Consider the following 25,351-nt stretch of genomic DNA (forward strand, 5'->3'; position numbering starts at 1 on the left):
CCTTGTTCTCCTCGCGGAGAACAAGGCTTTTGATACCGTTGACCACGGTATCCTCCTGGACCGCCTGGAGGGGTTGGGCATTGGAGACACCTTATTGCGGTGGTTCCGGTCCTTCCTCTCCAGCAGGTACCAGAGGGTAGCACTGGGAGAGGAGGTTTCGGACCCGTGGCCACTCACTTGTGCGGTGCCACAGGGTTCCATCCTCTCCCCGATGCTATTTAACATCTATGTGAAGCTGCTGGGGGCTATCATCAGGAGGTTTGGGGTGCAGTGTCATCAATATGCGGATGACACGCAGCTCTACCTCTCATTCAAATCTTCACCAAGGTTGGCCGTAGAATCCCGGTCCAAATATCTGGAGATGGTGAGTGGCTTGATGGGGAGGAATAGGCTGAAGCTGAACCCTGACAAGACCGAGGTACTTTTGGTGGGAGACAAGAGGAGGCTAGGGGATGTTGACCTGGTGTTGAATGGGGTACGGCTACCCTTGAAAGACCAGGTCCGCAGCCTGGGGGTCATTTTGGACTCCCAGCTGTCCATGGAGGCTCAGGTGTCAGCTGTGAGCCGGACAGCGCTGTATCAACTCCATCTGATATGGTGGCTGAGCCCCTTCCTTCCCGACCATCTGCTCCCATCGGTAGTACATGCCCTGGTCTCCTCTCGTTTAGACTACTGTAATGCGCTCTACGTGGGGTTACCCTTGAAGATGGTTCAGAAGCTGCAGCTGGTACAGAATGTGGTGGCTCGCCTGATTAAAGGCAGCCGCCGGCGAGATCACATCACTCCAGTGCTGAAGGAGTTGCACTGGTTACCAGTTGTTTTCCAGGCCAAATTCAAGGTGTTGGTTTTGACCTTTAAAACCCTATATGGTTCCGGCCCAGCCTATCTTAAGGAGCGCCTCCAGCAGCACCAGACAGGCCGCTTAACAAGATCAGCCTCGGATGGCCTTCTCTCTGTCCCATCAGCCAGGACAGCTAGACTGGTGGGGATAAGGGAGAGGGCCTTTTCTGTGGTGGCCCCCACTCTGTGGAACTCCCTCCCTAGGGAACTCCGTCATGCCCCCTCTTTAATGAGCTTCCGTCGTGCATTAAAAACGTGGCTGTTCAGGCAGGCATTTGGGGTAGGTTAGGGTATTGTAGAAAATGTTTTTATTGTAGAATTTTATTGTTTTATTGTATGTTGTACATCGCCCAGAGTGGCTGGGTGACCAGCCAGATGGGCGATTAATAAATTAAATAATAATAATAAAATAATAAATAAATAGTTGTTGTTGTTGTTCAGTCGTTCAGTCGTGTCCGACTCTTCGTGACCCCATGGACCATAGCACGCCAGGCCTTCCTGTCCTGCGCTCTCTCCCGGAGCGTGCTCAAGTTCATATTCATTGCATCCATGATGCTATCTAGCCATCTCATCCTCTGCTGTCCCCTTCTCCTTTTGCCTTCAGTCTTTCCCAGCATCAGGGTCTTTTCCAGGGAGGTTTCTCTTCGCATTAGGTGGCCAAAATATTGGAGCTTCAGCTTCATTATCTGTCCTTCCAATGAGCACTCAGGGTTGATTTCCTTTAGGATGGACTGATTTGACCTCCTTGCAGTCCAGGGGACTCGTAAGAGTCTTCTCCAGCACCACAGTTCGAAAGCATCAATTCTTCAGCGCTCAGCCTTCCTTATACTCCAGCTCTCACAGCCATACATTACTACTGGGAAAACCATAGCTTTGATTAGACGGACCTTTGTCGGCAAGGTGATGTCTCTGCTTCTTACTATGCTGTCTAGGTTGGCCATAGCTTTCCTCCCCAGGAGCAAGCGTCTTTTAATTTCATGGCTACAGTCACCGTCTGCGGTGATCTTGGAGCCCAAGAAAGTAAAATCTGTCACTGCTTCCATTTCTTCCCCTTCTATATGCCAGGAAGTGATGGGGCCAGATGCCATGATCTTCGTTTTTTTAATGTTGAGTTTCAAACCAGCTTTTGCACTCTCCTCTTTCACCCTCAACAAGAGGCTCTTGAGATCCTCTTCGCTTTCTGCCATTAGGGTGGTATCGTCTGCATATCGGAGGTTATTGATAATTCTCCCAGCAATCTTAATTCCGACCTCTGATTCATCCAACCCGGCATTTCTCATGATGTACTCTGCATATAAGTTAAATAAGCAGGGTGACAATATGCAGCCTTGTCGTACTCCTTTCCCAATTTTGAACCAATCGGTTGTTCCATGTCTGGTTCTTACTGTTGCTTCTTGACCCTCGTACAGGTTTCTCAGGAGACAGGTAAGGTGGTCTGGTACTTCCATCACTTTAAGAATTTGCCACAGTTTGTTGTGATCCACACAATCAAAGGCTTTAGCGTAGTCAATGAAGCAGAAATAGACGTTTTTCTGGAATTCTCTTGCTTTCTCCATGATGCAGCGAATGTTGGCGATTTGATCTCTAGTTCCAGTGCATTTGGCCTCCTGAAATCCATCGCGGAACGGCCTGCCACCCCCCCGCCCCCCGCGGATCCCCCCGGGGACGAGATTTACCTGGGGCAGATGTTCCGGATGGTGGCGGCTCCAGCGGCGGCTTCGGTGGTGGCGGTGGCGGCGGTGGCGGCTGGTCTTCTGACCGGCTGCTGCTGCTGCCATTTGCAGTCTGTGTTTTTATCTTTTTTCCCCCCATAGACACGATAGGCCACGTAAAGACTTATGTAGCCTATCACATCTGGGTAAAAAACAACAACAACAAAAAACGCGTACACAAATGGTGGTGGCTACGGCCGCTGCCATTTGCATTCCTTATTTTTTGCCGTCTTAGTCTATGTAAATATTTACGTAGACTAAGACGAAGACAAGAAAGGGGAATGCAAATAGCGCCCATTTGCATATGCTTTTTTTTTTTTTTTACCCAGAGCCCTCCGTGGCCGGAAATCCGGCTGCGGACGGTCCTGGCCTGGGCTTGGCTGGCTGCTCCGCAGAGCCGACATGGAGCATAGCCGGCCGTCGAGGATTCCGGGAGGGAGGACCGGATCGCCTCCCCCCGTGTCGAGGATTCCGGGGGGAGGGATGGAACGCCTCCTCCCCCACCATGAACAGAATCCGAGAAAAGGTAAGTGACTTTCATACATCCCTACCCCTGCCTGTACTGCTTGCTGGACTCCCACTGGCTGGCCATGTGCAGCAAGCTGCGGGGGGTCCGCGGGCGCCTAGCAAGTGAGTGGGGCATGGCATCTGACTCCTCCGCTGAGCTGCCATTTTGTGGAAAATAGATCATTTATGCCTGTAATTTTGTGTCAATGGGCCTATTTATGGCCCCCTTTTGTGCAAAAGGCCCTTTGCATGAAAGGATGAGCCTCCATTTTCCACAAAATGGTGGCTTGGCAGAAGAGCGGCGACCTCCGCACTTGCCTAACTTGGTGCATGCTGAGTTGGGCAAGCGTGGAAGTCTGCAGATTGGTTTCCAGGGGGCTAAGCTGGAGGGAACCTGCCAGGCTTGAGCCCCCAACCAGACCCTCCCTATATCCCTAGCTCTAGTAAACATTTGCAAGGGAATAAAATTTTTGTACATCCCTAAAGAAGTCCGAATCTCTCAATGAGCAGACAATGGAGCGAAAGACTCCGGACAATCTGTGAAACACAGACAGATCAGATTTAACAAAATCTATGCATCCTTACAGCAGATGCAGTACACTTGCTTCGAGTATCTCCAGCTTAGATCAAACCACATCTGAAGAAGGTAAGCAGCAGTTCATAAGAAAAGGAAGACCGTATGTGTTCCTCTCATGAAGACGGTAGCATCCTCTAAGTGGTGAAGAAATACAGTATATCTTGGATTTGTGTGCTAATATAGGTCTCTATACACTAGGGGACCCCAGATTTTTTGGACCTGTGGGCACATTTGGGAATTTGAGAACCTGCTGTGGGCACCACCACAAAATGGCTCCCATGGAGGATGTGGCTAGTCACATAATGGCTGCTGTGGAGGCCTGGCTAGTCAAGAGGGGGTGGGTGGGGGAGTGAAATAGCAAGGCTAAAGGCTGGGAGGGAGGAGGAGGAAATGGAAAGACTTGCTTTCTGGCCCCTTCCTCCTTGATCTCTCTCTCTCCATTCTTGCTGTTTCTCTCCCCCAAACCTTTTCCTAGCCTTATTCTTTCTCTCCCTTCCTAGCCCCTAGCCTTGCTCTTTCTCTCCACTCACCCATTTATCTCACTGTTTCACTCCACTCCCAGGCCCAGCCTCTAGCCTCTCTCTTTCTCTCCCCTCTACCTTGCTTTCTCTTCCTGCTTGCTGAACAGCTGATCAGTGGCAGATTTGAGGAACAGGAAGGAGAACCTGGTCCCCAAACATTTTTCAGTTTTTAAATTATTGTTATTCTTTTCCTGAAGGGGCACGGAGTGAAGAGCTTTGCAGGTAATATTGGACGTGCCTTCAGGTGCTGTGGCACCCACGGGAACTGCTTTGGGGATCCGTGCCATACACTATACACACAGGAAATACTATTCTCTACTGCTGTAGATCACCCTTCTCTAACCCGGAACTCTCCAGATTGTTGGACTACAACTCCTATCATTCCCATATGATGGAAGTCATAGTCCGAAAGATCTGGAGGACATTGGATTGGAGAAAGCTGCTGCAGGTTGTCTTACATAAACATCTTCGTGCTACACCTTGTTTTCAAAAGCATTTCACTCATTCCAAAAGATAAAATATTTCATAGGAGTTGTTTTTCCATTGTTCCTCAAAATGCTGGTTTTTATGTAACCTTAGTATGTGACAACGGTAGTATGTGACATACCGTTGCATCTGCTTGCTAAAGGGTTTAGGTTCCCTGTCTCCCACTGATTAAAGGAGACAGTTGTGACCCTGGGAGAGTTAGGAACCTACTACCACTTGTTTTAAAGGTTTTCAGTTTTTTAAAAAAAGTTTCTAAAAATGTTAAACTTTTCAAAGCATTCTATGTTTTAATTTCAAGTCCCCTTGAGGACCCTATTTGGACTGAAAGGGGATTGGTTTATAAATTTATATCAATAAAGATGCTCAAGAAGGGAAGAGAAGGTAGAAAGAGAGGATGGACAGATGGAAGGACAGAAGGAAAAGTCCTACTGCTCTGTTCTACTCTGCTAATATTTTATCCTAATTAAAAATAATAAGGAAATTAGCGGTGAGAAAAGATTGCACAGAAAATCCATTCTTATTTGGAATTAAGTGGAACACTGCGCAGCAGATTATGTTTCAATATGTAAAACTTTAACAAAGTATTCATCCTCAAAATTAAGTGTGCATTCACTGTGCCATTAATTATACCAGTCATTTAACAGAAATCTAACTTGTTGCAGCAACAACATCGGCTGTTTTTTGTTCGCTTTTTAAAAAACCCATCTGTTTTATTATATGCAGTTCTCTTTACTTTTCTTTAGTGTTGATCATGATCTACTATACTGAGATTTGTAGTGTACTATTTTGCAGATGGCCTGGTGATAACTTTCTGAGTAGACAATTTGTGATCAAGTGAATGGAAGCTGAATTGGGACGGGATTGTTTTATAATTCACAGAAGTCACAATGTGGCTATAAGATCTGCTGACAAAAACAGGGAAAGATTAGCTGAGCTGCAAATCTGTGTTTTTCAAAACTAGGGAAAGAGTTTGCCAATCTATACAACAAGGAAACAAATGTGGCTTGCAAAATGTCAGTGTTTACACTTGCTAAACGTCTGTGAGAAACCGCCTCTCATGTCCTTCTTGCAGAATTATTGTACTGCTGAAACTGTGATATTTTATTGATCAATAAGTGGAATGCTGACCAGGGATGGGCAAACAAGCAATGCTTGTCATCAGCCAGATTCTCTGAATGTCAGTTTGAATCTTGTCTCTCCCCATTTCCTACATCATTTGGCAATCCTTTTTTATTTTGCTCCAACAGGAGAAGTGCAAATTTCGAATGGAAAAGTGCACATTTTGTAAATAACACAACAAAAAGGTGTCCTTTCTCCCCATAAAGTGTGAAAAAGCACATTTTTTTTAGAGCTGTGCAGGGAGGGACCCCCCGACCTGCTTCAGAGGCTGATTTGGAGCTTCCGAATCATCACTGACCTACCTCCGTTCAATCAGGAGCTGGGCCAATTCACTTCAGCCTCTGGCTCAGTCAGAAGCGAAATCTGGATAGCTGAAGTGCCCCCAGCTCCCAACCATGTGAGTCCCCTGCTCCTGCTTACCTGGACCCATGGGGAGTGCCCACAACTATCACCGTAGCCACCGGTTTTTCTTCCAGTAATTAAATGTTGTGTAGATTGCGGCCTTAAAGGGGCCATTCATGCAACATTACAGGTGTAAATGGGCCATTCTTTGTATATTAAAGAAAATGGTGAGTCCCTCCAAGTTGACCATGGTTGTGGGTGTTCCCCACGGGTCCAGGTAAGGAGCAGGGGGGTTGTGTGGCTGGTCTGGCAATTGTCTGGATCAGGCTGAAGCACCCTGAAGCACTTCAGATCAGTCCCACCCTCTTTGGGGCACTTCGGCCTGACCCCAACCCACTCCGCAACCAGACTGCTTTGGTTTGAATCATCCCGATCTGCTTCAGGATTCGGACTGACGCGGTACACAGCCCTACATTTTTTCCAGTACGGATGCAAATTTGGGAGTTTGTGAACACGCTTGGAGAATATGCTCACCTTCACATTTTTTGTGCTGCGAACAGAACATATTTGCATCACTGGCAAACAGAACCCCAATTCTCATATATCCCTATGCCTGATGCTGTTGTATTAACAAAGTATGATAAGTGCATGTAGATGGAAGGTGATGGCGGTTGAAACATGCACACACATTGCACCCCCCTTGGGGGTCCCTCCATTAGGGGCCAAGACACCAACTCTCAGAGGTGGTGGGTGGCGTTTCCCTTTTTGAAACCCTGTCCCCAAGAACAGTACACGATTATCCCCCACCCCCACCCCACACAGACGTGAATGAATTGCCACTGTTCTGTTATATGGGAAGCAGTAAAGGAATGCAGTCTGGGACATCAGTGGGGTACGAGACTAAACCTCTGTGATCCCAGGACCTGGGGTGAGGGTCAGGTTTTGCCTCCTCCCAATTTGGCTGTGGATTACTTGTCCCATAGAACTGAATGGGAATCCCTGAGAAGTGAGTCATTCATATATATATATATATATATATACACACACACACACACACACATACATACATACATACATATACACACACACACACACACATATATATATATATATGTATGTATGTGTGCATATGTATGTGTGTGTATGTATATATATATATATATATATATATACACACATACATACATACACACACACACACACATACATATATATACACCCACCCTTCATTTGCATATCACTACCCAGGATCCCATTACTAGTGAAACCATGGAATGGGTGTCTGTACATGCATGTATTATCTATCTATCTATCTATCTATCTATCTATCTATCTATCTATCTATCTATCTTCCTTCCTTCCTTCCTTCCTTCCTTCCTTCCTAATCAGCCTTCCCCAACGTGGTGTCCTCCAGATGTTTTTGACTCCAACTCCCATCAACCCCAGCCAACATGACAAATGGACAGAGATGACAGGCCTTCTGGAGGGCACCAGATTGGGGAAGGCTGATATATCTATATGCAAGGGTGCAATCCTATGGGTTGCACCCTCGATGATCAGAAGCCCCTGAACTTGGAGGCTTCCAATCATCCTATGTGGGTGGAAGGAGCAGCAGCAGAGGCGATCTTCATGTCCCCACCTTCCTGCCTTGCATTTTTGGCTAGATGGGCTTTTTTGCTTGTCTAGCAATGGCACTTCGGAAGGGGAGGGAAGGAGGCTGGAGAGGCCTCAGGACAGCTTGTGTCCTGGCACCTCCAATCTCCTCCCCTCTCACTGAAACAGCCCTTTCCCCCCTCTCTGAGGATGCTTCTCTGCTGGCCTCGGAGAGCAGCCAGCACAGTTCTGTCCGCACCAGCTGCAAGGGGGTGGAGTAATAAGTCGGATTTCCGACTCCTCCTTTCGGGGTGGGAGCGCTGTACTGGGTAGTTCCCCAGTATCCTATAGCCCCTCAGACAATGTCTAGGGGCCACAGGATTGCTCCCTAAATTATGCAAGAGGGGGATATCAGAAATCTCCACGCTTTACCAACATTTTTTTGGTCATTCTTAAGTAACAGCACCGAAATGTTTTAAACATCCTGAGAAACTAGCACTTAAGCATGAAACTACCGGATGTAAAAACAGTGTTGTGTCAATAATATAATATATTCATAATATATTATAATATATTCATAATATATAGTACAACATATATATATATATATATATATATACACACACACACACACACACACACACACACACACTGATCATGAAATGTCAAAGGTTCTCAGGAATTGGGATCTCACAAATTCAGGCTCCTATCCCACTGATGTCCTAGAGTACATTCCATTACTTCTTCCCATACACAAGAGAGCCATGTGTCTTTTATTATTTTTTTAAAAGCTGCCTTTTTTTAAGCCACAATGGCTCACCTGAGTTTTCCTGTGACACAGAACTGGAAGCATTGAGAATCAAGTCAGATAACTCTGAAAACTTCCCACTCATGCTTCAGCTGGGCAGAAAATCAATGCACTTAGCAGAGGTAGCAGCAAGTATGATAAAAATATCTAATCAGAAATTGGTTGGATGTTTCAATTTTACCTCATCCTGAAATGAAGGAGAAGCAAGGAAGATGGTGCTGCCAGACAACCTCCCTGTTTTTGCACTTCCAGGAGGTTATAACACCCCACCAGTAGATTTTTAGGGTGTATGGATTACTCACCCCGTTCCAGTGGGGCCGTCCGCTGGGGGGGGGGAGGTGATCTGTCCCTCCCTCCCGGAATCCTCCCCGGCCAGCTCCACTCCGTGGAGAGCTTGCGGAGCCACCGGCCAGGCCCGCCCACAGCAGGACTTCCATCTGCTGCTGGGCTGTGGCCGCAAATGGTGGCCACTGTAGCAGCTGCCATTTGCATCCCTGCGTTAGCCATGATAGGCTATGTAGATACTTACGTAGCCTATCATGGCTAAAGTAGGGAGGCAAATGGCAGCCACAGACCGGGGCAGCCATTCGTGGCCACAAAGGGTAGGGTCTGTCCTGGGGAAATTTCGCGGGGTGGCGAGGGAGATTGCTCCGTTCCACCATAGACTCCGGGGGGGGGGGCAGATTCTAAAGAATCCAGCCTCATTGGAGTCCATGGCAGAATTCTCTAACATCCCTAGTAGATTTATTAAAAGCCAGGTGGGACCACTATACATGGTAAGTGAATTTCATTTGACTTGGTGGGTCACCAGTGGTATACTGGAGCTAGGGCTCTCTGGGAGGCAGCACAAGCACTTTTTTTATTAGCTGGGATGCTGATGTCATCTGACACCCCACTCAGAATTCCTTGTTCCTTTTGCACTCCCCCCCCCCAATCTTCAGAATAGCTGGGGGGAAATTAATTTCCCCAGTAACAATATATCATTCCCTGTTGCAATTCAAAGCATTTTGGGGTGGCTTGGCCTTGAATAGGTGTAGTGAGTAGTGAGTAGTGAGTTTGTTGGCGAGCAATACGGTGGACTTCACAGCTTTCCTATATGCTGTTGATAGCCACCTAGAGACCTGTGTAGTTTGGCCTAGCTGACATCTTTCTTGTTAATAAGGGGAGTGGGCCTCTCACACAGGCTAGTAAATTACAGCTTCGCCTTGAAGCTGCTTATGCCAGCTAGATCATGTCAGTTCCTAGAAAATGAGAAATGTTTTGCCTCCTGTGGGAAAGAGGAGCCCCCCTTCTTCTGAAAAGAGAGTGTGCAAGCCTGTCAGCTCCTGAACTAGGGAGAAACCACCCACTGGCTTTGTGCTTTGGTCTTGCTCCAAGGGGGAAGATGCATGCTACCAGCCTGGAGAACTTTTGCTGGTCCTAGGGGAATGACTTCTCATCTACCTTGGAGACCCAGATAGACACCCAGCTGTGACAGTTTAATTGGCTGATGAGACGGCCGTATAATTTTTCAGTTTCTGGAAACCACCCCCGCCCCCATGGCCAGTGCCACTGCCATCTGCCCTCATAAATGGAGAACAGAGAGGGTGAAAAGTGGGTGGCCCCAGGGGTGGGGAGGGGAGGAGATGATGGAAGCTGCTTTATACAGCTTCCTATCAGGTCTCCAGGGCCCCTTCCCCTTTTCCCAAGCTGTGGCTAGATGCTCGAGAACACACATCTAGCCATACAGGGTGACAAGAGCATGGAGGAGAGGATTCCCTCTGTGCTCTGCCAACCTGCATTGCATAGGCATCAGCCTCCGAATTCAGAGGCTGACTCCTATATTGATAGGATTGTGCCCTAAGTATCCCTGCTTCCAAAACTTGTGTCCTACTAAGCTGAACATATCCCTCCAGCCTAGGTTATTACAATATTCTATATAGAGAGCAACCCTTGACAATGATCAGTAAACTTCAGCTACTTTTTAAACTTTGGGATTGCTGTTGACTATCACTAGATAGTCTCTATCACTAGAGAGCTTAGGCTATTGGGCGGTATAGAAATGAAATGAATGAATGAATGAATAAATAAATAAATAAATAAATAGATGCATGACATATTTTGCCACTATTTCTAAAAAGCTTCAATTATTACCATACATTTCTGGGCCCAGTTCAAGATTCTGGGTTTGACCTGTACTAATTCCGTTCCGTGCACCTCGGTGTTCAGTCATGCCGTGGCTCTTCGGCTTAGAAACGGGGATGAGCACCGCACCCTAGAGTCGGACACGACTGGTTGGGGACACCTTTACCTTTTTTACCTTTAATAAGCCTTCATTCTTATCAGACCAAGGACACAACTTTAATCCTGCCTTGCAACATGGTGCTGAGTTTTGGTGCAAATACACAGAGAGCTGTGTATTTTCTGCATATACATCCTTTTCAAACCTTCCTTATAGGATTTGGTCTCCAGGCCCGTCACCATCTTTGTCACTCTCTTCTTGACACATTCCAGTTCATTCATAGGAAAGCCAGCATCAAGGCTGGGCATGGTCGGGCACTTCTTGAGGGCCTGCACCCTAGCAGGGGCCCACAACCAAGAACCCCTCTGGAACTGCTCCTCCTCTCTACCTGCAACTTGCTTGTCCAGCTGACTCTTGCTCTGGCCCAGACAATGGTGGTGGTGAGTAGAAGGAGCAGGAGATGCCACTGTCTACTTGCTCACTAGTGCTCTGCCTGTCAAACTAGCAAGTGGTAGGCGTAATGACAAAGAAGAGAATGAGCAATAGCAGCTGGTGACAGAAGGTAGACTCACTGAAGGGCTGGGGCCATTGAGTGTGCCTTGCCCAAGGGCCCGCAAAAACCTGGAGCTGTCATTGGTTGATATCTTTCTTAAACGGTGGTGCTCAGTCTTCCACCAGTTTAAAAGTCAGGGAAGTGATGGTCCTTTCAGTCAAAGAAATTCAATCCAGACAAGACGGAGGTACTGTTAGTGGGTGGTTCATCTGCCTGGCTAAGTGAGATTCAATCTGTTGTGGAGGGCACTGCACTCCCCTAAAGGATCGCATTTGTAGTTTGGGGGTGCTCTTGGACCCAGATCTATCACTTGAGGCACAGGTGAACTTGGTGGCACGGAGCACTTTTTATCAGCTTAGGCTGGTATACCAACTACGCCCTTATCTGGACAGAGATAGCCTAGCTACAGTTATCTATGCTCTGATAACTTCTCGTCTGGATTACTGCAATGCGTTATACGTGGGGCTGCCTTTGAAAACGGTCCGGAAACTTCAGCTGGTCCAAAACAGGGCAGCAAGATTGTTAACAGGGACTGGCCAATGAGCTCATATTACACCAGTACTTTTCCAGCTGCACTGGCTGCCAGTCCATTTCTGGGCCCGATTCAAAGTGCTGGTATTAACATTCAAAGCTCTTAATAGCTTGGGGCCAGGTTATCTGAAGGATCGCCTCCTCCCATATGTGCCTGCCCAGACCTTAAGATCATCTTCAGAGGCCCTTCTCTGTGAGCCCCTGCCAAAGGAAGTGTGGGTGGCTACTAGGAGGAGGGCTTTTCTGCTGTGGCACCTCGGCTGTGGAATGAGCTCCCTAGTGAGGTTCGCCTGGCACCTACATTGTATTCCTTCTGGCGCCAGGTGAAGACCTTTTTATTTTTCCAGGCATTTTAGCATTTCAGCTTCCTAGACTTTTAGCTTTGCTGTTTTTAAATCTGTGTTTTAAATCTCTGCATTTGTGCTAGGTTTTACTCTTGTTTTACTCTGGTTGTATTGTTATATTGTGGTTTTAATGTTTTTATATTTTATGTTGTTTTACAGTGTGCTTTTTGGTTTTAATTTTTGTGAACCGCCCAGAGAGCTTTGGCTATCGGGCAGTACAGAAATGAAATAAATAAATAATAAATAAAAACAGAATCGTCCTACAACAGGCTGTCGGCAATTCAAAAATGCACCACAGCATTTGCAGTGTGTGAAATGATAGGCTGTGCACTCCATGGTGCTTTAGCATTTATGCGCATGGATCAGCATTAGAGATGATGCGTCCATTCTCTTTCTGAGATTTAATTATTAGAGATCCTGGCAAGGGTGTGTCTGAAGAATGGCATCTTTAGCAACTCACGCTGACAATTACAACATGGGATGCTTAAGAATTTCATTCAGTTCACATTCGGAAGCGAGCCGCCATGATTCGCACCTCCTGAACTAATGGATGGATTGCGCACTTCCAATTTCACACTTCTCTGAATTTTGCAATGCAGTTTTTGGCTCAAAGAAAGGATCAACATGCATATAAAATGCATATTTTATAATAAATGGCATAGAAAAAAATGAATACAGTAAAATGTGTATAAAATATATATCGGATGATCAAATGGGTATAAAATGCATACACATTTTTGTGCGTATTTTCTCCAAAATCCTCAGCAGATTAATCCAGAAATGGGATGGAATGGACTTATTAATGAACACATGCAAAACTGACATGGACCAAAAATAGCCTGATTCACCCTTCCCTAATTATAAGACAGCTTCCCTTAAAGGCAGAAACAGGGGCTAAATAGGGAGGTTGATTTACCAAGGGCACTTGCAATAGAATAGGGACTGCTGCTGTTAAATAGTGGCATTTGGAGCATATGATTTTCTTTCTCTTCTTCTTTTTAATTAAAGCTAAACAACAACAACAAAATGGTAGCGATGCCACTAATGCAGAATACCCAAGGTCAGGGTGTAAACTGCTTGAGGGTCACAATCGGTGAATATAGGACAGTTCTGGATGGTGGTTGCCATCTTGGATTAATTAATTAATTAATTAATTAATTTCATTTCTATACCTCCCAATAGCCAAAGCTTTCTAGGCGGTTCACAAAAATTAAAACCAACAAGCACACAGTGGATATGCTTAAGAGGCATCTGCACTAAATACTTGCCTTGCACAGTCTGCGTTCTCATATATTAGGCATCTCTGCCCCACTGTGTGTTCAAGGCCTTGAACAAATCCCTGCTCCAAATCTACCATCTGAAGCCAGACTGATGACCACAGGTGTGGCTTATATTTTAGAAGTGGCACCCACTTTAATGAAACATCTTCCCCATGGAGGCCTTTCAAACCTTTTAACTTCAGTACTTTAAGGTGCAATCCTTATGCATACTTAGAAAAAAAAATTCTACAAATCCCAGCATTCTCAGCCAGCCATGCATAGGACTGCACCCTTAGAAGGTAAGTGAAGACCATACTTTTCCTCTCCAGGCCTTTTGGTTTGGGCTGAGGCATTTTGCCAATGTATTTCTTGAACTGGGTTGTGCTGCAGCTGTATTCTTTCTTTCAATATTTATTTAGCTCAATTTTAAAATAGTGTTTTGCCATGGAAGTTTATTACATTTTGAAATATTTTGAAATATATTCAAATATATTATTATATTTTGAAAATACAGGTGAACATGAAGAAGAGCACACAAAACAATACAACAAGGTCAACAGAGAAATAAAGAAACTCTCCGATTACAGTCCTTAGTATATTATGGATAAGCTTAAAGTGAGTATATTATGGGACAACTAGAGTGAAATAGCCTAAGGAGAAGCTCACTATCTAATGAAAGACTGGAGATAGAGATAATAGAGAGACCAAGATATCAGGGCTTACCTAGGACTGAGGTAGAGCAGCAAATGGTGCCCCCGCCCCCTGGCCAATCCGAGTCAAGGAGCATAGTCCCAAGGCAGAACATCCCACAAGCACCTCCCCCCCACTAGTAAAAATGCCATAATAGTAAAGTAAATAACTATTTGCTACCATTTCATGACACCCAAAATCAGCTGCCAGAGGTGGCCGCCTCACTCTACCTATTGGTAGGGCCAGCTTTGATGTAGATATAGATCTATCTGTATCTATAATCTATATCCATAATCTACAGATAGATGATAGATAGACAGACAGACATTACAGTCAGAAAAAATATAGGCATTTGTACTTGACTGGAATTGGCTCAAGGCCACCACGTGGGAGGTAAATGGAAATAATTATGCTGTAATTGCTCATTATTCTAACAGTATTTTATATGGTCTGACTTTTTAATTTGTTCTTTATATTTATCATGCATACTCCAAGTCCCTGCAAGGGCAGAAATGTGTGTAATCATCGTCGTCGTCATCGTCATCATCAACATTCATACGTTGTGTCTTTTCCATTAGCAAAGATAACCTCTTTTTAAATGGAGAGACACATAGCCATAACAGAATATAAACTCTTTTCAACCTGTATGTCACCATTTGAAATAGTCATTTCAATCTGTCCCATGTTATTGGAATGGATACCTTCTCACTATACCTTCACTCCAACATTCACTCTCCTAATTCTCATAGGCTCAGAAGCAATTAACTGCTTGGACGTCATTGATTTTAAATACATGAACGCATAAGAATAAAGATGCTTACTGCTGCAGGTCTTATTGAATTTCGTATTCTCCTGAGGGGACCCCTTCAGCCGGCACTGGAACCGGTGTTGCCAAAATTCCTGAAACCATGGGTTTCGGTGATTGGTTTCTGGCTGAAGCTGCAGGTAATAATCATCAAACCATTTCACATCAGGAGACTGGAGCTTGATCGTTATTCCGCCAACAGCTTCACGCTGGTAGCCGTCTGTCACATCGTACCTGTCTGCCCACCCATCACTGTGGAGATAAAATAAAGGGAGAAAACTCTCAGTGAGGATGTGGCTGCTATGAGTCATTAATGGGAGTTATTGGCAATGTCCTTGGAAAATGAAAGGGGACCCCAAATGAAGGAGTGCTGTGGATGCACAAGGCATAGGCTGGGGGTACACTGCATTCTTTTTACACTAACACAAGACAAGAAATGTGTTCAGTTCATATTGTCGCACTTTTGAACTACTACATGAACTGAAACTCAGTTATCCTTTAAGATTCACACATCTCTGAATTTTGCAGTGGAGTTTTCCAATCATCATCATCATACCAAAATGTGCTTATTAGAGGGAACAGCCTGCAAAATGCATTCTGTTAGGAAAACTGCTTGCAAAAATTGTGGATGCATGCAAAATGCCTACAAAAATGTATGCGTTTGAAGAAATGTGCACAAAAATACTTATGGAATTTCATGCATACTTGCTTATTGATTGATTGATTCATTTCATGCAAACTTGTCTGTTTATTGATTGATTGATTGATTAGCTTCATGCAAACTCGTTTATTTATTTTAGGGGAAACAGTGTTAAAATGCATTCTGTTAGGAAAACTTGCAAAAAGTGTGGATGCATACAAAAACACATGCATTTGGAGAAATGTGCACTAAAATATTTATGAATTTTCATGCAAATGTTTGTTTGTTTGTTTATTAATTTATTTATTTATATTCTCCGTGTTTGGGATGAACAGAACTTAAGACTGGATACATTTTCAACATTCAAGATGAACCAAATTTAGAACTGGGAAAATGGGAAACTGCAAGAAACTGAAATGGACAGATGCATCCATCCTGAGTATGAAGTCTTGACCCCCACACTGGGCTCTCATTCTGACCCAGAGGAAAAGTGGCCAGCCAGATCAGAAGGACTAGTGATGCAACCTCTGGAACTGCTCCATCGGTGTAAGCAGCATCCTGCTAAAAGTCTTCTGTACCACTGGTGGAGCATTTATACCTATCTAATCCTCTCCATCAGCCTTCAACTGGCTTGAGGACTGGTGCCTTAGCTGAAGACTGATGGGGTCTCATGTCTCTACAAAATATTCTGAAACTTGACTTTCATTTAAAAAGTTTTGAAATGAGTGAGAGGTGACTGAGAGTGGTGTTGAACCATTGGAATAATTAGGTGGGGGTTTTGTTACATGTTTTAGGTAGAATAATACCCATAACTCTCTTCTTATAAATCAAATTGTGAGTCTTATGGGAATACAATCGCTTACCTCTAACTTTTTTTTATGCCCAATTGAAAACATTTGCTGTGCAAAGTGAAATATACAAAATGTATACAATAAAATCCCCCCCCCCCGAGAACGTGACCGTGTCTCAGTCTGGTGAAACACATGGTCAGAGCCCCGCTGGCATATAAAGGGTCGAGTTAGGACTACCTTATACAGTATGCATGTAAGACATTGATGGTTACGATGGCCATGGGGATGAGGATGACCGTGAGGATGGAGCTGATGAGCGACGACCATGATGAAGATGATTATTACAGATGCAATCCTGTTGTGTCCATCGGCTCCTCTGGATATCACTGAAGTACAAAAGATAGTATTTCATCCCATCTGCCGTTCGGAATCATGTCACAGTGTGAGGCTCAATGAGTGTGTATTTAAACAATATGCTACCAAGTCTTTCATGTGCTGACAATTGCATGGCATGGAGTCACAATAGGACAGGGGTGCAAAAAGTGTGACCTGTGAGCCGCAAGTGTCCTCCCAAGCCCTGTCTGGTGGTGGCCCCTGAGGCCTCATAAGAAAAACAGGGGGGGAACACTCTAGGAATGGTCTCTATGGTTCCTGGAACACTGCTTGAAGGTGGCTTCCTCCTTCCTAGCCCACTCTAGGAATGGGACGTCTGTGGCAGGAGCCACAGAGTCTTTTCCTAGAGCATTTCTTCCTCTCTCTTTTTTTCCTGAAAAGGTTCCAGGTAACAGTGTATAGAATGTCAGGATCCTTCAGCAAGGGAGTGGATTAGAGGAGGGAGACAGGTTAGGAGCCAGGATTCCTGCATGACTGAGCAGTTTGAGAACCAAAGCTTTTGGGAGGCCAGAGTTGCTTTTATGTGATCAGAGCAGGTGCCAGGCCCTTGAAATACTCCTGGGCAGGAGCTGGATTTGAGTGAATGTGTGAGTGGCATTTGCGTGTGAGAGAGTAGCGCATGCCAGAGAGTTGTATGTTGCATGCGTTGCATGTGAGTGTGCACACATGTGTGGCCCTGGCCACCACAGCAGACATCCAGTTAAGCCCCTGCTGGAGCCAAAAAGATTTAGCAATCCTACTTTGGGACACTGGGAATTTGGAGACACAATTAACGTCCAGTTCAGTTGTGGAGTAACGGAGCTCCTTAGGGGGAAAGGAGTCGCTTTAATTGATTGACTGACCGACTGATTGATCGATCAATGGAATCCAGCCTTTCCATTCCTCATGGTGCCTGAGAATCATGAAGTAAAACTTAACAACCAATTATAATAGCTTTAAAAATGAAAAACAAACAAACACTAAAAGCAACCACCACCAGCAATAGGGGATCTCACATTGCGAAGAGCAGTCACAGAGGGGATCTCTGGATCAGGATCACAGTGTGTGGGGGAAAGGGTTAAAGCCTCCCCCGTGCCATGGCCATGATCCGAATTCTCCCCCCCCCCAGCTTTTTTTTTTTTTTAAGGAATCCAGCAAGACATTGTAGTAAAAATATAACCTAAAAGCCATTGTATGTGTCTTAAGCAGCATGTAGTATTGTAAGAGCTGCACATGCCTGGCATGAGCGGACAGTAACCCTAAGATAAGGTTGCTAGGCAAACCTCTGGCAACCAATAAAAAGTAACACGCTGGCTGAGGAATGCAAGCTAAGTGATAAAACTGTAGCGCAGGGGTTGCCGGGGGTTGACTCTGCTTTTGAGCGTGAGCTCCTTTGTCGAACTGTTTGCAAACAATAAAATCGAGTTGTTGGACCCAGCCTGAAGTTGACTCTCCTCTTTGGGGCAAATTGGACCAGCCTCCAGAGGGCGAAACTAGCATTTTGTGCAACAACATGAATAATGTCAGAACTACTTTGGCCCTGATTGTGTAATCTACCATTAACAAGACGGAAAGCAATGTTGCCAGATGATCAGTGTAGGATCCTGGTCTCAAAGTCACAAAAATCATAAGAAAGAAAGAAGCCAGAACACTTATACATGGAAGTCATTGTGGTGGAGAGGAAGTCCAACCTGCACCCATTGTCTTTCTCTCACATAGAAGCAACCAGAGTCATATCATAGGGAATATAGGGAGACAGACCAATTGTCTAGCTAGCCCAGTATTGTCAGCACTGACTGACAGCAAGAGCTCTCCAGGGATTCAGGCAGGATTTTTTCCCAAGCCCTACCAGGAGATGCTGGGGATCGAACCCGGGACCCTCTGCATGCAAAGCAGGTGCTCTACCAGTGAACTACAGACCCTCCCCTATCAGTCTGAACCCAAGTTAATTCAAAAAGAAGTGTAGGGTTCCCCTTTCTCTTTCCCTCATCTATTCTTTCGCACACACACAAAAAGCCTTTCCCATCCCACTCCACTGGAGTCTGAAAGCAGCACCATCTGCAGTCAGCCTGAATTAGCCTCCCCATATCTGTTGCCTTCTTGACGTTTTGGACTTCAGCCCTAGCAAGCATGGCTAGTGGTCAGGAATTCTGGGAATTGTAATCCAGAACACCTGAAGGGCACCAGGTTGGGGAAGGCTCAGGTGGACAGTTAACACTGCAATCCTGTTCCTGGGAGTAAGGTCCATTGAGCTTAATGGGACTTACCTTTGATTAGACATGCATAGGATTGCACTGTTGATTTCCCAAGCAGGGCACGAGCACTTTATCCAAAGTGCTCTAAAGCTTTTAAAGATCCCACCCTGGTTCCAATAAACTTCTTGCCTCTCTCATCCCACTGGGATTATCACCCCTGTGGAATTATTACACTTATTGATGGACACTGTTTTTGTTTTGTTCCTGTTTCATTTTGGGTTACATGACAGTATAGGCCCTTCTACTGGAATGGAATTTATGTAACATGAATAAATTACCCAAACCCATCTTAACAATAGCCCTATTCAAATGTCCAAGTGAGGACAAAAAGCTGTGACGTACTGGTAATTTTTGAAGTGCAGGAACTCAACATGGCAGCCCTCTTGGCCATGCCACCAACAATTCAGGCAGCCGGGTTGATCCATATCAACAAACCAGTCCTAGCACTTTTCATCTCCAACAGGAGCAGGTCCTCTGTCAAGCTAATACCCTTTAATCACCCACTGAAGAACAAACCGCCCCAAAATACTAGGCATCACAACAGGGAACAATATATTGTTGCTGGGAAAATTCATCCCCCCTCACTGTTACTGTGAGAATTGCAGCTAACCTCAGAGGGTACAGGGAATTCTGAGGGGGGAGGCAGATGATGTCAGCATCCCACCTAATAAAAAAAAGTCCTGGTTCTGCATCCATGCAAGCCCGGGATCTACTACACCACTGGCACAAACTGTGTAGGGGGATAGGGGAACACATGCCGACCCCACCCATAATTGTCCCATGTGTGCTGGCTCCGTCCCTCCACTCCCAACCTCTCTGTGTTCAGTGCACTGGCAGAGGAATGCTGGGGTGAGGCTGGACCCCTGCACACTTTTTTTCTCGTCAGTTTTGAGGCTGAATGCTTAAAAAGGGCTAATGATATAAATGGAACACATCTCAGGAGCCCCTGGCTGACGTGGGGGAGCGGGGCCAAGGAGGGTCTTGAATGGAGATAGCTTGACCACGGTGGTACAGGCATTAGTAACCTCAAGACTGGATTACTGCAATGCGCTCTGTGTAGGGCTGCCCTTAAAGCTGGTCCGGAAGCTGGAGCTAGTTCAGAATGCAGCAGCTCGGCTGTTGTCGGGAGCTGCCCCTTTTCAGTGTGCAACTCCTTTGCTGAGGGAACTGCACTGGCTGCCTATTTGCTACTGGGCCACGTTTAAGGTATTAGTACTAGTGTACAAAGCCCTAAACAACTTGGGACCAGGATACCTGAGAGAGCGCCTCATAGAATCATAGAATAGTAGGGTTGGAAGGGGCCTACAAAGCCATCGAGTCCAACCCCCTGCTCAATGCAAGAATCTAAGTCAGAGCATCCCTGACAGATGGCTGTCCAGCCTCGTCTTGAAGGCCTCCAGTGTGGGAGAGCCCACCACCTCCCCAGGTAATTGGTTCCATTGTCATATTGCTCTTACAGTCAGGATCTCAGGAAGTTTTTCCTGATGTTCAGCCGGAATCTGGCTTCCTGTAACTTGAGCCCATTATTCCGTGTCCTGCACTCTGGGATGATCAAGAAGAGATCCTGGCCTTCCTCTCTGTGACAACCTCTCAAGTACTCAAAGAGTGCTATCATATCTCCCCTCAGTCTTCTCTTCTCAAGGCTAAACATGCCCAGTTCTTTCAGTCTCTCTTCATAGGGCTTTGTTTCCAGTCCCCTGATCATCTTTGTTGCCCTCCTCTGAACCCTCTCCAGTTTGTCTGCATCCTTCTTAAAGTGTGGTGCCCAGAACTGGACACAGTACTCCAGATGATGCCTAACCAGTGCTGAGTAGAGGGGAACTAGTACTTCCCAGGATTTGGAAGCTATGCTTCTATTAATGCAGCTCAAAATAGCATTTGCCTTTTTTGCAGCCACATCACATTGTTGGCTCATATTCAGCTTGTGATTGACAACAATTCCAAGATCCTTCTCACTTGTAGTGTGGTTGAGCCACATATCCCCCATCTTGTAACTGTGCATTTGGTTTCGTTTTCCTAGGTGCAGAACTTGGCATTGATCCCTATTAAATGTCATGCTGTTGTTTTCTGCCCAGCACTCCAGTCTATCCAGATCACTTTGAATTTTGTTTCTGTCTTCCAAAGTATTAGCTATTCCGCCCAATTTTGTGTCATCTGCAAATCTGATCAGCATTCCCTGCATCTCCTCCTCCTTCCTTACCAACCTGCCTGGTCACTGAGGTCATCAGAGGGTATGTTCCTGGTGGTTCCACATGGACCCATGGACCAGTTGGAGTCCATTAGGAAAAGAGCCTTCAATGTGGTGGCCCCCTTCCTGTGGAATTCCCTGCCTTTAGAGGTCAGGCAGTGGCCAACATTGTGTTCCTTCCGGCGTTGTTATTTCAAGAGGCCTTCCCTGCATGATCAGCCATGGTTTGTTAAATGCCACTTTGTTGGCGTTGTCTTTTTAAAAAATGTTTTAACTCTTTTAACTTGTTGTTTTATTCTTTCACCATGTTGTTCACCACTCCGAAATCTTCTAATGTGGTTGCTGTTGTTGTTCAGTCGTTCAGTCATGTCTGACTCTTCGTGACCCCATGGACCATAGCACGCCAGGCCTTCCTGTCCTGCGCTCTCTCCCGGAGCGTGCTCAAGTCCATATTCATTGCATCACATCAGTGATGCTATCTAGCCATCTCATCCTCTGCTGTCCCCTTCTCCTTTGGCCTTCAGTCTTTCCCAGCATCAGGGTCTTTTCCAGAGAGTTTTCTCTTCGCATTAGGTGGCCAAAATATGTGAGCTTCAGCTTCAGTATCTGTCCCTCCAATGAGCACTCAGGGTTGATTTCCTTTAGGATTGACTGATTTGACCTCCTTGCAGTCCAGGGGACTTGTAAGAGTCTTCTCCAGCACCACAGTTCGAAAGCATCAATTCTTCGGCGCTCAGCCTTCCTTATAGTTCAGTTCTCACAGCCATACATTACTACTGGGAAAACCATAGCTTTGATTAGACGGACCTTTGTCGGCAAGGTGATGTCTCTGCTTCTTACTATGCTGTCTAGGTTTGCCATAGCTTTCCTCCCAAGGAGCAAGCGTCTTTTAATTTCATGGCTACAGTCACCGTCTGCGGTGATCTTGGAGCCCAAGAAAATTAAATCTGTCACTGCTTCCATTTCTTCCCCTTCCATATGCCAGGAAGTGATGGGGCCAGATGCCATGATCCTAGTTTTTTTAATGTTGAGTTTCAAACCAGCTTTTGCACTCTCCTCTTTCACCCTCAACAAGAGGCTCTTTAGATCCTCTTTGCTTTCTGCCACTAGGGTGGTATCGTCTGCGTATCTGAGGTTGTTGATAATTCTCCTGGCAATCTTAAGTCCAACCTGTGATTCATCCAACCCAGCGTTTCTCATGATGTACTCTGCATATAAGTTAAATAAGCAGGGCGACAATATGCAGCCTTGTCGTACTCCTTTCCCAATTTTGAACCAATCGGTTGTTCCATGTCTGGTTCTTACTGTTGCTTCTTGACCCTCGTACAGGTTTCTCAGGAGACAGGTAAGGTGGTCTGGTATCCCCATCTCTTTAAGGATTTGCCACAGTTTGTTGTGATCCACACAATCAAAGGCTTTAGCGTAGCCAATGAAGCAGAAATAGATGTTTTTCTGGAATTCTCTTGCTTTCTCCATCATGACCCAGCGAAAGTTGGCGATTTGATCTCTAGTTCCTCTGCCTCTTCAAAACCCAGCTTGTATTTCTGGTAGTTCTTGGTTCGCATACTGCTGAAGCCTAGCTTGTAGGATTTTGAGCATAACCTTGCTCAAGTTATGCTTGTGCATGTGAAATGAGTGCAATTGTACGGTAGTTTGAACACTCTTTGGCATTGCCCTTCTTTGGAATTGGAATGTAAACTGACCTTTTCCAGTCTTGCAGCCACTGTTGAGTGTTCCAAATTTGTTGGCATATTAAGTGCAGCACTTTAACAGCTTCATCTTTTAGGATTTTAAATAGCTCAGCTGGAAGACTGTCATCTCTGTTAGCTTTGTTGTTAGTAATGCTTCCTAAGGCCCACTTGACTTCACTCTCGAGGATGTCTGGCTCAAGTTCAGTGACCACACTATCATGGCTCTCAGGGACATAAAGATCTTTTCTGTATAGTTCTTCTGTGTATTCTTTCCACCTCTTCTTCTTCTCATCTGCTTCTGTGAGGTCCCTGCCTTCTTTGTCCTTTATCATGCCCGTCTTTGCACAAAACGTTCCCTTGAGATCTCTGATTTTCTTGAAGAGATCTCTAGTCTTCCCCATTCTGTTATTTTCCTCGATTTCTTTGCATTGTTCATTTAAGAAGGCCTTCTTGTCTCTCCTTGCTATTCTCGGGAACTCTGCATTCAGTTGGATATATCTTCCCCTTTCTCCCTTGCTTTTCGCTTCCCTTCTTTCCTCAGCTACTTGTAAAGCCTCATCAGACAGCCACTTGGCTTTCTTGCATTTCTTTTTCTTTGGGATGGATTTCGTTGCTGCCTCCTGAACAATGTTACGGACCTCCATCCATAGCTCCTCAGGCACTCTGTCTATCAAGTCTAATCCCTTAAATCTATTCCTCACCTCCACTGTATATTCATAGGGGATATGATTTAGGTCATACCTGAACGGTTTAGTGGTTTTCCCTACATTCTTCAATTTAAGCTGAAATTTTGCAACAAGAAGCTCATGATCTGAGCCACAGTCAGCTCCAGGTCTTGTTTTTACTGACTGTATAGAGCTTCTCCATCTTTGGCTGCAAAGGACATAATCAATCTGATTTCGATATTGACCATCTGGTGATGTCCATGTGTAGAGTTGCCTCTTGTGCTGTTGGAAAAGAGTGTTTGCTATGATCAGCGTGTTCTCTTGGCAAAACTCTATTAGCCTTTGTCCTGCTTCATTTTGTACACCAAGGCCATGCTTGCCTGTTATCCCGGTGATTTCTTGACTTCCTACTTTAGCATTCCAATCCCCTATGATGAAGAGGACATCTTTTTTTGGTGTTAGTTCTAGAAGGTGTTGGAGGTCTTCACAGAACCGATCAACCTCAGCTTCTTTGGCATCAGTGGTTGGGGCATAGATTTGAATGACTGTGATATTGAATGGTTTGCCTTGGATTCGTACTGAGATCATTCTATTGTTTTTAAGATTGTACCCCAGTACTGTTTTTCCCACTCTTTTGTTGACTATGAGTGCTATTCCATTTCTTCTAAGGGATTCTTGCCCACAGTCATAGATATGATGGTCACCTGAATTAAATTTGCCCATGCTTGTCCATTTTAGTTCACTGATTCCCAAGATGTCGATGTTCAATCTTGCCATCTCATGTTTCACCACCTCCAGCTTACCTTGATTCATTGATCTGACATTCCAGGTTCCTAAACAATATTGTTCTTTACAGCATCGGATTTTCTTTTCACCACCAGACACATCCACAGCTGAGTGTCCTTTTGGCTTTGGCCCAGCCGCTTTGCTCTTTCTGGCGCTACTTGGAAATACCCTCTGCTCTTCCCCAGTAGTATATTGGACACCTTCCGACCTGAGGGGCTCATCTTCCGGCGTCATCTCTTTTAGCCTTGTGATATGTTCCATGGGGTTTTCTTGGCAAGAATACTGGAGAGGGTTGCCATTTCCTTCTCCAGTGGACCACATTTTGTCAGAACTCTCTGCCATGACCTGTCCGTCTTGGGTGGCCCTGCATGGCATAGCTTATGGCTTCACTGAGTTACGCAAGCCCCTTCGCCACAAGGCAGTGATCCATGAAGGGGCCTGATGTGGAGCGGTATATAAATATTGTAAATAAATAAATAAACAAACAAACAAATAGATAAATTGGAACACTCCGATATGGGGAAAAGGGGCGGGGGGAAAGGAAGCACATGTAAAGGGAGTCAGTTGTGATCCTGCATTTAAAATGAAAACAGAAAGCGCCATTTTAAATGCAGGATTTTAGGCTAGTGTACAGATGCCCTTAGTTACAGGAAGTAAGAGCTTTAAGCTCAAATATGTTGATATTTTCAGGGCTTTTTTTGTTTTTGGCCCCATGCTTCACTGGAATGCACCCCCTCAGAGCTTCTCCGAAATGGAGTTTGGTGGTCGGGCTGATAAATAAATAAAAATGGGCCACGGTGTTATTTGTGTAAATCCATCCTCTCTGGGAGATAGATGATGTACAATAATGAAGCCTGTTTCTATCCATAACAAAAATGAAAAGATAAACCAATTTGCTTCGTGCCAAAGTTCAAGAAATCAATACCCAAACTGCGTGTGCATGAAAAGAAGGTGAACAGTTATGCTCATTTGCTATTCCTAAAGAAAGACCTGTGTTACTTTGAAAATCTACTCCCAAGGCTCAGGAAAAGGTTAGGCTTAGGGGCTCTTAACAT

General features: G+C 45.3%; 1 protein-coding gene across 2 annotated transcripts in view; it reads right to left on the bottom strand.

The window, feature by feature from the left end:
• The window catches only part of GRM5 (glutamate metabotropic receptor 5), a 352,105-nt gene that overhangs the window by 79,504 nt on the left and 247,250 nt on the right, over positions 1-25,351 (bottom strand). For both annotated transcript variants that reach the window (XM_084842559.1, XM_084842558.1), the window contains exon 3: positions 14,925-15,160. In XM_084842559.1, coding sequence (XP_084698685.1) covers positions 14,925-15,160 — 236 coding nt within the window. The remainder of the gene's footprint in view (positions 1-14,924; positions 15,161-25,351) is intronic.

The sequence above is a fragment of the Heloderma suspectum genome, chromosome 3 (assembly GCF_057233095.1).
Source record: "Heloderma suspectum isolate Gila_16-S chromosome 3, 16-S_ref, whole genome shotgun sequence".
Lineage (NCBI taxonomy): Eukaryota > Metazoa > Chordata > Lepidosauria > Squamata > Helodermatidae > Heloderma > Heloderma suspectum.